We start from the raw sequence: 13,442 nt of genomic DNA, 5'->3' as shown, positions 1-13,442 counted from the left end.
AGTCTGACTTGGAACAAAAAAAAAATTCAGCAGAGGCCCAGGAAGAAGTAATGCAGACATGTCTTTGTAACATGGGAGGACACAAAAGCAAACCCACACAAACACAGGGAGAAGATAAAGACCCACAAAGAAGGCACCCCAGCCAAGAAGCAAACTTGAGAACCTGCAGCTGTGAGGCAACAATGCTACAACTGCCCCATCAAATATCAAGCATTACAACATTTACAAACCACAGATATTATGATGAACAGATCAGATCAAACATGAGGCAAAAATCTGCAGTTTTTCACAAATGGTGGTGGGTAGGGAATTAAGGTCTTTACAACCTGCATACAAGGTACAGGATTCAAGCCTGAGGTATTCCCTACCACACACACAAACACCTGTAGTAGCAAACCACAAAAACTAAATATACTGCATTGGGTGCCAAACAGTTGTCATGAGAGTCCAATCAAGACAAAATGAAGTGTAGAAGAATAAAAATATTTCAATGCATTGGCTGCATGACAGCTTAATATCTAGATGGAAACAAAAAGGTTGTGAGGCATGAAGAAATAAATTACTTTTTTTAAATACATTAATGGAATGCCAGTCAAAATCAAGTATAAGAAAAACAAGCAGCACTCAACTCAAACCACTTCTTGCACTGCAGTTCTAATTATAATTTATATTCAGCTTTATTAAAGTAACATGCTGAAAGTAGAAATCTCTGATGCCCCACTTGTAAAATGTTCCTTATCCAAAAAAAGACCTGCTGCCTAACAACTACTTGTTTCATGGGGAAAACATGATCAAAGTAAAAAATGAAAAGCAAACAAGAAATAATCTCAAGATGCATTGCTTAAAAGGATTACTGTACAGGTTATAGACCACACGATTGGCATTCGGTTTATGGTTAAAGCCTGCAGAGATGACTGTAAGTCTCCAAGTGTAATGAGACTCTTAAAATAATGTAATTCTGTCCTTTATTACAAATACTGGCATATGCATTTCAATACCCAAGGCTTATACATTATCTAGTTAAGTATTCTCTACATGGCAACAGAAAGGCTTTCAATGTTGGCAATTCTTTAACAGTATGCTTATTAAAGCTTACTTGCATCTTGCAATCTCAGCCAAGCTTACCTGATGGTCATTAAAGTATTGCTACTTAAACACAGAGCAACATGCACTTTGAGTAATAAGCATAAATCAACAGTACAAAACATATGACAGAAACCAGACCATTCTGCAAAAATCAAGGACAGATGAAAAGACACTCTAGTACTTGTGTCTACCTTGGATGGGTGGGATTCTCTGCACATTTACACTGCATAACTACTCCTTGCCTTGCTTCGACACATCCAGAGTCACTACATGGGGGAGTGGGGTGTAACAAGTATGTCACAGTTTGAAATGTCTCTGGCTGACTTGTGATGGCCCTGACACATTTCTCATACCTCTCAACCTCAGAGCAAGAAATCTGGACAAATCCATACAAAGAAATGGGACAAAGGCCCAAAAATAAGGACAATTTTTAAAATATCGCTCTTATAACCTTAGAAAGCTAATAGAGGTCTTGCATTAGTATGAATTTTCTGAATGGTATGAAATCTGAAACTCAAATGTCTGTCATTATTTTCTAAGTTCAGTCTTTAATTATTTGTCACTAATTTGCCAAATAAAACACAATTTTATGAAAAATGGACCAAAAATGTGATGTAAAAATATAAAATAGCAACACAATACAGCTGGGAACCTGTCAGAGAAGGGACACTTTAATATTAGTACTGCTAACTTGAGCAGCTGACAAAATAAAATAATCTACATGCATTTCTGAAATAAAAGTAATCTGATTATTACAGTTATTTCTTAATTATAAACCCTCCATGTTTTCTTCCAAAATTGCTATTTTGCGGAGGGATCATTAGGGGAAGAGCAACATTTTGAGTCAAAATCAGGGACAGTTCAGAGATTATGCCTAATTCTATAAAGCAATTTATTTGCATGTACCTCTCAACCTGTTAATGCAATAAATCTGGACAAGGCCAAATATATTGGGGGGAACATATAAACAGTACTAAAAAATGCTCTTCTATAAACTGGGACAGTTGATAGAACAATACTTTAGCATGCATTTTTCTGAAGGTTATGAAGTCTGAAACTAGGTGTGTCATTATTTAGTGACTTAATTCCTAAATGATTTGCCAGAAAACCACAAATTTTTATGAGGAATAAATCAAAAATAAGAAGCAAAACATCTATTCATTCTTTGAAAATCTGGACAGTTGGGAGGTATGGTTCAGCTGGGGCTGTCTAAGTTTGCTGCCCTTCCCCCTCACAAAACCCTGGTCGAATGGAGCCTCCCTGCAGCCATTCCAATGATCCATTAATTTGCTATTTCACTCCATTTACCATAAACACTAATGTGCATACTGATTTACTTCGATGATGATTTGAACTTCATTTGAAAGTTTTATTTTTGCATTTTACAGCACAAACACTAAGACATAACAAACTTGGCATTAAACCTTCTCTGCCCTTGAAACTCACATTCACTGAAACAACATTAAAATCCACATTCAAAGAAAATACATTTTACTCATGGTAGATAAAAATTAATTCTGGGCTGTTTTCAAATCATAGGCCCCTTGCATATGAAACATACATGTGCTCTTTGATACACCTTCCTATTGCTTTGACCATTTTTCCAGTAAACAATGAAACAAAACTGTCCAATTCAGAACATTTCCATCATAAAAGTCTACTCAAACTTCTACAGTCCACTATTATCAGTAAATATGCACAATTCTACAGTCCACCATTATCAATAAATATGCACAATCTCTGAAGTAGTAAAAAAGTCATCTAAATAATTCCACGTTAAATAAATCTGTAATGAAGAGGTTGGTGCTAGCAATCACCTTTACATTTCATGGTTTCATCGAACAATAAAGTGTCTGATGCCCTGTGGAATAAATTGCCTAAATTACATTAAAAATAAGCTAGTAATATTGCAATAGGAAATGGATGGCAAACTGATAACAGGCTCATAATTAGTATCTTAACTTTCAGCATACACCCCTTATGGGAGTAGAACCAACAACCTTCTGCATCAAAAGCAAGCACACAGCCTGTTGTGCTATTAGCACTAAACTTCTCTTCCCTGCAGCTCTCAGCTCCTTGTAAAATCTGCTCAATACTCAACTGCATCTCAACTTCGCAGCACAAGAAGTCTGGAAAAAGCAAAATTTATTGGGGTGGGTCAAAAGGGCAAAAACCAGGGACACATTAAACATTGCTTGTATAATCTTGGAAAGCTGCTAGAATAAAATGCTGTGTTACCACGGTACCACCATACATTTTACTGCCAAAGTCCCTGTGCAAAAAAGAGTCAGAACATACCACTATGCCAAATCACCTGCTTTGTGAAAGAAAAATGCTGTGTTACCACCGTACATTTTACAGACAAGGTCCCTGTGCAAAACAGTCAAGAGAAACATACCACTATGCCAAATCAGCTGTTTTGTGAAAGAAAAATGCTGTGTTACCATAGTAATTTTACAGACAAGGTCCCTGTGCAAAACAGTCAAGTGCAACATACCACTATGCCAAATCAGCTGTTTTGTGAACAAGAGGAAGACTGAAACTTAAATGGCTATCATTTAATTAATTCAGTTCTCACCATAGCTGTCAACCCCTTAGCACAAAACACCTGGACAAACCCAGTAATGAGGGAATACAGCCCTCAAACATATTCGGTGAATTCAGTTCTTGCCATAGCTGTCAACCTTAGCACAAAAAACCTGGACAAAGCCACTAACAGGGTATTACAGTCCCAAAAATAAGGAAAATTTTCAAATAGTCATCTTATAAACATAAAAAATTGCTATAATAAAAGGTTGTGTTACTATATATTTATTGCTAGAATAAAAGTTGTTTTACTATGTATTTTCTGAAGACTATAAAGTCTGAAATTCAAATGCCTGTCAATTTTACTTCTGATGGAACAAAAACAATTTTCAGCAGAGGCCCAGGGAGAAATACTGTAGACACATCTTTGTAAAATGGCAGGATACCAGAGCAAATCCACACAAACACAGAGATAAGATGGAGACTCCACAAAGAAGGCACCACAGCCAAGAATCAAACCACAAATCCTGTAGCTATGAAGCAACAATACTGCCACTGCACCATCAAATATGTAAGAAATTAAACATTCAGAAACCTGAAGTCTGAAATTCAAATGCCTGTCAATTTTATTTAACATTTGTTAATCAGGACAGTCTGACTTGGAACAAAAAAACAATTTTCAGCAGAGGCCCAGGAAGAAATAATGCAGACATGTCTTCGTAACATGGGAGGACACAAAAGCAAACCCACACAAACACAGGGAGAAGATACAGACCCCACAAAGAAGGAACCCCAGCCAAGAATCAAACCTGAGAACCTGCAGCTGTGAGGCAACAATGCTACTACTGCACCATCAAATATCAAGCAAACAGACCCCACAAAGAAGGAACCCCCAACACTGCTACTAGTACACCATCAAATATCAAGCAAACGACCCAACAAAGAAGGAACCCCAGCCAAGAATCAAATCTGAGAACCTGCAGCTGTGAGGCAACAATGCTACTACTACACCATCAAATATCAAGCATTGGAACATTTACAAACCACAGATATTATGAGGAACAGATTAGATCAAATATGAGGCAAATATCTGCAATTTTTTTACAAATGGTGGTGGGTAGGAAACTCAAGTCTTTAACACCTGCATACAGGGTACAGGGTTCAAGCCTGAGGTATTCCCTACCACACCACCATGAGCACCTGGGGCATTTACACACACACACACACACACACACACACACACACACACACACACACACACACACACACACACACACACACCGTTCAAATAGGCTTCCCTACCATTCTAAACAATAAACACACACCAGTCCATTCAAATAGGCTTCCCTACCATTCTAAACAATAAACACACACCAGTCCATTCAAATAGGCTTCCCTACCATTCTAAACAATAAACACACACACCAGTCCATTCAAATAGGCTTCCCTACCATTCTAAACAATAAACACACACCAGTCCATTCAAATAGGCTTCCCTACCATTCTAAACAATAAACACACACCAGTCCATTCAAATAGGCTTCCCTTCCATTCTAAACAATAAACACACACACCAGTCCATTCAAATAGGCTTCCCTACCATTCTAAACAATAAACACACACCAGTCCATTCAAATAGGCTTCCCTACCATTCTAAACAATAAACACACACCAGTCCATTCAAATAGGCATACATTCATTCACACACTTCCCTACCATTCTAAACAATAATTAACACACTTACCTGTCCTTGCTGCCCATTCTCCATAACGTTAATCCAAATGCAATAATCCATAGTCCAGATTATCCAAACCCTAATCCACAGTCCTGACGCTGACTGCTGCTGTTGCAGTCTGGCCCCGCCGCATTTTCCCAGCGGGTCTGTACACTTTAAAAGTGCACATACGTCTCCCATGTTTCCCTACCTGGAGCATGCACAGTAGACTCGCAGTAGTCTGGACTAAAATTTTAAAAATTTTTTTTTCTTTTGTTTTTTTTTTTTGTTGAGGGGGCTGCAGTCCGGCAGTCCGATAGCACGGGCCGCCCCTGGGAACTTGTACTAAAATGCAATTGGATGGGAAAATGGAAATTCATCCCTGGTTTGGCACCTATGTCTAATGGACAGAGGTAACTTGTAAATGGCTCATCTCCCAGACTCATACACTTATTAAGGGTATCAGAACTTGTCAGAGATTTGGGATGCATGGCTAGGCTTAAAAAGGCCCTTCTGGTTGTTAGCCTAGTAAACACCTATGAACCTATAGTGGATTTCACATAATGTGAAGGTTATTAAAAAGGAATAGCTGTAAAAATGCTGAAGAAAAAGCATGAATTATTCTGGCAAAAGATGTTGTGTCTTTTGGCTTTTCCCGGTTAGGGGTCGCCACAGCGGAACTCCGGTCCGCTAATCATTGGTAGTTGATTTTTACGTGCCGAGTTACCAGCCCTGACGTACAACCTTCAACGAAGGTACGCCCATTCATGCATGTCTCCACACAGAAGACGCTCTAGCTGAGAATCGAACCAGACAGCGTCTTACTGTGAGGTGACAACGCTACCGCAGCACCACCACCGCAGTATTCTGGCAAAAGATGAGAGTGGAAAAAAGAATAAAGAAGTTTGAAGGAAATGATATTTTGGAATATTGAAATCAGATTATTCTATGGAAAATGGAATTAGGTAATGAGGTTAAGAACAGGAGATTGTGGTATGAGAACATAATAGAAACATTATTATGTGAATTGTTTAATGGAGCTTGCTTTTAAACAAGTTTTCAGTTAAAGCTGATATGAAATATGTATTTTTTTTCAGAAAGACTATGTTACTTCTGTGGAAAGGAAGAGACACCTTCTGCGTGTTTTTTTTTAAATGTGAGGCTGTTTAACAAGTATGGAAATATGTGTATGAAAGGGCTATGTTGTGATGTTAAGAATGTGAATATAAATATAAACAGGATTCTTTAGAATTCTGTGAGGAACTGGATATGAAGATGTTTTACTTATTAAAATAAATATAAATAGCCTGAAGATGTGAACTTTTATTAAAAAAATGGGTTCTCAATAACATTCTGTAAAAAATACAAATGTGGTTGTGGTAAAAAGAGTGGGCAACAGTGAAAGTTAAGTTTTGTTGCCTTTTGGGTTATGTTTCCTATTTCCTGTAAATGTTTTTGGACAACTTAGAAAGTAAATATGAAAAAGAATGACTATGTTGATGTGTAAATATTGTAAAGGTGAGTTTTAATAAAGAACCCTTATTGTTTTCAGTAAATGTCATGTGATCTTTTGCATCCACTAAGATCAACTGAAGCAGGAAAAACTTTTGGTTTAACATCTCATTTGAAGGATGAAAATTCCAAATAGAGACATATAACAGGGATAGAATTTTACCCTCGTTTTCCCCCCAGTAGCATAGCAGTTACCTTGTTTTTTCCTGATATCCTGAAGACTGTTGTACAGGAGGAAGGAACTCATCAGTCAACAGTTAATGTGCATTGTAATATTATTTATGACTTTTTAATCAGCCCTTTTATGCATGTGCAGACCACAGTTGTGGACTGTTGAACCAGATTTTTTCACTTAACAAATTACATACTGAATCGACTTACAAAATAAGCTCTCGACTCTTCCCTTCTTAAACGCCCATCATAATTTTTTAAGACATGCAACTGTGTTTATAGGAATTTATAGGAAGAAAAGCCTCAAAGACCATCTTGTAGCTTAAAATATACAACCATTGTGTTACGGCTGCATCATTTACCATTCAAATGTAAGCCAGCTCCCAGGTTTGCTCACGTGAGCATAAAGACTCCAAAAATGTACAGTGAATTTGGTAAAGCAATACATTGTCCCACAGTTGTCTCCGTAAAAGAAAACTGTCTTCAGCCAGAATTTAACCTTATACCTTACAATCTTCAGATTTCTGGTGTGCCTCTCCCACTAATCTATTCCCTTGTTTAAAGGCTTAGCATTAATCTGCTGCCAAACACATTTCTGCCCCTCTTGAAATAGAAATAAATTCAAAATACATTTTGAGCTGTACTGTCTCAGTAACTGAACATAATATGAGAGAGCCAAGTAGGGCCTGATTGGTACCCACTGAATGGTATGGCATCCTTCTCATTCCAGAGGATAACTCACTTGGTAGTTCCCTGACAGTCTAATTTCCTTCGCTACACCCTCTTTATACAGTAAAATGATGTCATTTTATTTTAGCAACTGCCTGTCCAATAGCCACACCTTCTAGTATGAAACCTTTCACCTTCTAAATGTATTTATACATTTGTTAATCAGGTCAATGAAATTGTATTTTAGAGATATTTTTAACTGATGATCTGGCCCATGATGGCAAACAGTGTATGGTGCACCACTTTACGTTCTATTAGCACCAAACTGTCGCATTCACTAATTAGTCTGTCCCATTTGAACATCTGTAGGATGCAAATAAAAACACAGCGGAAGGATTTGAAGCTCTTATTCAAAACAGAGCTTTTATTCCAACAAAGTAAAAAGAAATCAGCACTTCAGCTAGTAAGCCTTCTTGGTTTCATTTATTGAATGTAGTCTGCCTTTGTTAGCAAATGTATTAATAAAAAAGGTGATGTTTCAGGAGAAATGTAGGAAATATTGGAGATATGTTGCTTTGATAATGCAATTTATAAGTTGATGGGTAATTATGAAGCCTGATATTTGTAGGTCGGACAGTATCTGAATTGTTTCCCTCTCTTTTTCCACCTTCCTGTCTAGGCTTGGAGCAAACTGCAACTGCTCTAATGCTAATTCTGCTGAAACACTGCCATGTATACGCCCTGGAACACAGGAACCTTGCTCTGGTCGTGGGAAATGCCTTTGTGGCAAATGCCATTGCATTTCTGAAAATCCACTGGAAAAGTATGAAGGAGAGTTCTGTGAATACAGCAACTTCCAGTGTGAACGCAATGCGGGATTTCTTTGTAATGGTAGGTTGTATACATCCTGCTACAGGCTGAAAAGTAGAACCAAAGCATAGGCAGAGTAAACATATTTTGTGCAGTGTGTTTCAAATGTTTTTTAAGATGTGTTGGTCTGTTTAAATAACCTAGCCCCCTGTTCCATTTTCATTTCTCTCTCTCTTTCTCTTTTGCTGTCAGACCGAGGTCGTTGTCTCTTGGGACAATGTGTCTGTGACCTAGGATGGACAGGCACTGGTTGTCAGTGTCCAACCAGTAATGTCACCTGCATCGACAGCCGAGGGGTATGTAAAAATGCAGAAAAAGAGAACAGGTTCTTTTTTATTGTGTGTTTATCCAGACTGGTTTTGTCAACCCTTCTGTATGACAGTTCTTACAGCTCAACTATGAAGATTTGTTTCCATCTTTTAGTAAGTTAAGTACTTTTAGGTATCACCTTTGGATATATTATTGTACCTTTCCCTACTGAGATTTATAATTCTACTAAATTACTTGTCTTAGATGCACTCTCACTGTATTTCTTAAAAGCAGAGTTAAGCATGTGTGTCTTCATTACCTTATTGATGTTATCTTAAAAATGTCTAATTTCTGTGTTGTACATACTGGTTTGAACTTGTCTACATTGATCTCCTATTACTAATACTGTTATTACTGTATTTTGATGAATGTATACTTTTGTATGTTTTACATGTTATACATGCAGTTATTTTTGCCTCTGGTGCTGGCAGCAGCTAAAAGTCCACAGTGGCTCTGACCACTTATATAGGAAATTAATTAAAGAGTAAGATGTTTGCTCTGAGAGTGTTGATGGAGAAGTACAGAGAATGTCAGAAGGAGTTGCATTGTGTTTCTGTAGACTTAGAGAAAGCATATGACAGTGTGCCTAGAGAGGAGTTGTGGTATTGTATGAGGAAGTCAGGAGTGACAGAGAAGTATGTAAGAGTGGTACAGGATATGTACGAGGGTAGTGTGACAGCAGTGAGGTCTGCGGTGGGAGTGATGGATGCATTTAAGGTGGAGGTGGGATTACATCAAGGATCAGCTCTGAGCCCTTTCTTATTTGCAGTGGTGATGGACAGGTTGACAGACGAGATCAGACAGGAGTCCCCATGGACTATGATGTTTGCAGATGACATTGTGATCTGTAGTGAGAGTAGGGAACAGGTGGAAGAGACCCTGGAGAGATGGAGATATGCTCTAGAGAGAAGAATGAAGGTCAGCAGGACTAAGACAGAATATATGTGTGTGAATGAGAGGGAGGATAGAGGAATGGTGAGGATGCAAGGAGTAGAGGTGGTGAAGGTGGATGAGTTTAAATACTTGGGGTCAGTAGTTCAGAGTAATGGTGAGTGTGGAAGAGAGGTGAAGAAGAGAGTACAGGCAGGATGGAGTGGGTGGAGAAGAGAGTCAGGAGGGATTTGTGACAGACAAATACCTGTAAGAGTGAAAGGGAAGGTCTACAAGATGGTAGTGAGACCAGCTATGTTATATGGGTTGGAGACAGTGGCATTGACAAAAAGGCAGGAGTTTGAGCTGGATGTGGCAGAGTTAAAGATGTTAAGATTTGCACTGAGTGTGACGAGGATGGACAGGATTAGGAATAAGTATATTAGAGGGTCAGCCCAGGTTGGAAGGTTTGGAGACAAAGCCAGAGAGGCAAGATTACATTGGTTTGGACATGTGCTGAGGAGGGATGCGGAGTATATTGGGAAAAAGATGCTAAGGATGAAACTACCAGGTAACAGGAAAAGAGGAAGGCCTAAGATAAGGTTTATGGATGTGGTGAGAGAGGACATGCAGGTGGTTGGTGTGACAGAGCAAGATGCAGAGGACAGGAAGAAATGGAAACAGGCGATCCGCTGTGGCGACCCCTAACGGGAACAGCCGAAAGAAGATGATGATGAATTAAAGAATAATATTTACAAACAAGGTGGATGGCATGGACAACACCTAACTGTAGCCAGTGGTTTCATATGAAACCCTCATAATGTTATAAGGATTATTACTGCAGTACATTCTAAGGATAGGATGTGGGGGACATATGTCATCTAGACACATTTCGGTTTGGGTTTTTCTTCTAGAAGCAGGTTACCTCTCATTCCAAATCTATTGTCCTGAAACTGAACCACAGTGGAAAAAGTGACTTCCATTATCTGTATTTTTTTACCTCTGACAAATTTGATTTTTTTCACATCTTATGAATCTATGTGGTGTTTCCAGACAAATATTTCAGTGCTCAGTAATCACCGTTTTGGATTTTGCTTCTTTCTTTCTTCTTTTTTCTTCTTCTTTTGGTCTTATCATTTGACTCTGGTTATGTTTTTGTTCAGACTTGTTTCTTTATTTTTTGTAGTGGAATTAGTGGAATGACAGCTGTACAAACAGTTGCCAAGAGTGATGGAGTCCTGACTGTGACCCACATGAATAGGATTTGTTTAGTGAACCCAACATCTGTAGTGTCAGCCAAGAGCAGAGCAGCATTTTGGGCAGCTCTCTTATCCTGAGGTGAACAGCTTTGTTTATTGCCAAGAATTGGCAAGTTGTGGTGGGGAGACCATGGACATTGGTGTAGTGCAACATACATATGTAATGTGCACTGGACATTGGGTAGGATGGTGAAAAGGCCACACAAAAACAGTCCTCCACAGCTGTCAGAATGGAGCTATGCCAGGATATCCTGATCTTCTCTCTATATACTTCCCTGTAATTCAGGATAAGCTTTCCTTAATTTTGGGGCCTGGTTTGAAGGAGTAAATGGGACAGATGTTAGGGGGAACTTGGAGCTAAAGACTGGGGAGGTATTCTGAGACATGACTGGGACAGACACCTGTGGCAGGAACCAATAAAAATAAGTAGATAGATAGATAGATAGATAGATAGATAGATAGATAGATAGATAGATAGACAGACAGACTGATATATAGGCCTGTAGGACACAGATAGCCCATAAAGATGATCATCTGAAATGTTTATTTTGCTTGGGTAAAAAACATGATTTGTTATGCTGAGAATATTGTGAAATATTTATTAAGAAAATGTTCCTCAGAAAGGCTAAAAATCTTTTTGGATGATGTGAATCTGGTTGCCCTTGCAGGATGATTAGCTGCTTTACTTTCCAATAATCATTCAACATGTGCTGCCCCAAAGAAGATTTCTCTTAACAAAGTTTATATGCTGCAAATGATGACAAAAAATTGATAAATGGCTTGATTGGTAAAGAATCAGGCAGGGCCTGCATAAGGCTGTAGTGACCCCATCAAACCATTTAAGACCTAGAGACTGAGATTCAGTTGTACCCAACCCCATACCTTGTTTGTATCTCTGGCCAACTGTGTTGACCCATTTAGGGCCAAATGATGATCTCCCGGTCACTCTGCTGCAGCCAGGAATCTGCGTATAATATTAAACCCCAGTAGCTGTCCCTGAAGTAATCTCCTTAAATTGCTCAAAGGGGATCCAGACAGGCCTCTAGCCATAGTGCACTTCCAAGTTATAAATAAGGCAGGGACAAGTGACATATTTAGTAAAAAAACTATACAGTGTGGCCACTCTTGGCCAGGGGACATTTTGAAACAAGTAGAGGAAATGGGTCAGAATGTTTCTAATGTAAAATATTGACATAGAAGTCTCATATTCACTCAGATGACTGAAGGTGTGCTATATATCTGTGTGGCTGTGAATACCTCTGCCAGGACTGCAGCTTTCTATATACATATAAGGAAACATGTCTCCTTTAGGATCCAGCTTCTTCATGAAAATGCTAAGTAGCAGTTATTGAAAGTTGTCCTAGATAATGAAATGCTTTTTGGTTCATTTTCAAAGGAGGAGGAGGAAGAGAACAAAAGCCTCCAGTCAATCAAGCAGTTAATCCCTCCCATCCACTACCCGCTGCCTAATTATGCCCAAAATTAAACCAGAAAGCAGTGGCTATCTATAGAAAACACACAAGGGTGAGTAGGTTTAAAAGAAAGAAGCAGTTCCCAAAATGATGCAGCAATCTTTTTATGGCAGAAAATATCTGAGTGGTCTGAAAGACTGTAGGCAAGGAGGGAGATCCTCTTCAGCCATTATACTGTCTGTAACTATCACCCTTTCTCATAGGTTTATAGGTTCATAGGTATATACTAGGCTAATGATCACCAGGGCCTTTATAAGCCCAGCCATGCAATCCAACCCATTTGTGTCCCTATCTATCATGGGTGTTTATTAAGAGGAACATATTAGGAAGTTTCTAGAGGTTATGTGGGGGTGGGTATGTTAATTTGGGGCATTACTGTCTGCCTCTTTTTATCAGAGACATGGGGGCCAGACCCTCAGGGTTGCCTGAAAGATGTTAACTCCAGGCAGCTGTCAGTCTGATCCCAAGTGAAATTACCTGGTAAGGATATGAATGGCCATGTCAGCAGGATGAGGCTTGATGGTCAGCAGGCATGGGGGCAGAGTGATACAAGAAAAAAACAGTTCCTATGCAACTCTCAGATATGTATTTTCTGATTTCCCAGACGTTGGTCAAGGTTACTTTTAATTAGGGTTAGGGACAGGGTCTGCTTCACATGGATGGATGGTCTGTTTCAGATCATGGGAATCCTTTGAGACACACATCTGTTAAGCCAACATGTTTTATTTATGTTACAAGCATAATTTAAATCCTTAGGTCTAGCGGTTCTGATGCTGTTCATTTTGCAGATGTGCAAAAGTTCCATCAAAGCTCTGTCTGATGGTGCCTTGTATGCCAGGATAGACCACCTCTCAGTTATCCATAGGAGACAGAGTATAGAGATAGGGATTTAAGATGAAATGTATAGGGCAATGTGTTTATACCATGGATTTTCCTGGTAAGCAACCTTTGTGGGTATTCCAACTGTTGCATATGTCTGGTCAG

At 38.9% G+C, this 13,442-nt stretch overlaps 1 protein-coding gene across 4 annotated transcripts in view; it reads left to right on the top strand.

Annotated features, from left to right (window-relative positions):
- ITGB4 (integrin subunit beta 4) overlaps positions 1-13,442 on the top strand; it is a 1,147,860-nt gene that overhangs the window by 634,717 nt on the left and 499,701 nt on the right. For all 4 annotated transcript variants that reach the window (XM_044084971.1, XM_044084972.1, XM_044084974.1 and 1 more), the window contains exons 13-14: positions 8,358-8,569; positions 8,741-8,844. In XM_044084971.1, coding sequence (XP_043940906.1) covers positions 8,358-8,569; positions 8,741-8,844 — 316 coding nt within the window. The remainder of the gene's footprint in view (positions 1-8,357; positions 8,570-8,740; positions 8,845-13,442) is intronic.

The sequence above is a fragment of the Protopterus annectens genome, chromosome 10.part0, assembly GCF_019279795.1.
Source record: "Protopterus annectens isolate FY-2018-M chromosome 10.part0, PAN1.0, whole genome shotgun sequence".
Classification (NCBI taxonomy): Eukaryota; Metazoa; Chordata; order Ceratodontiformes; family Protopteridae; genus Protopterus; species Protopterus annectens.
This window is presented reverse-complemented; position numbering and strand designations above follow the sequence as displayed.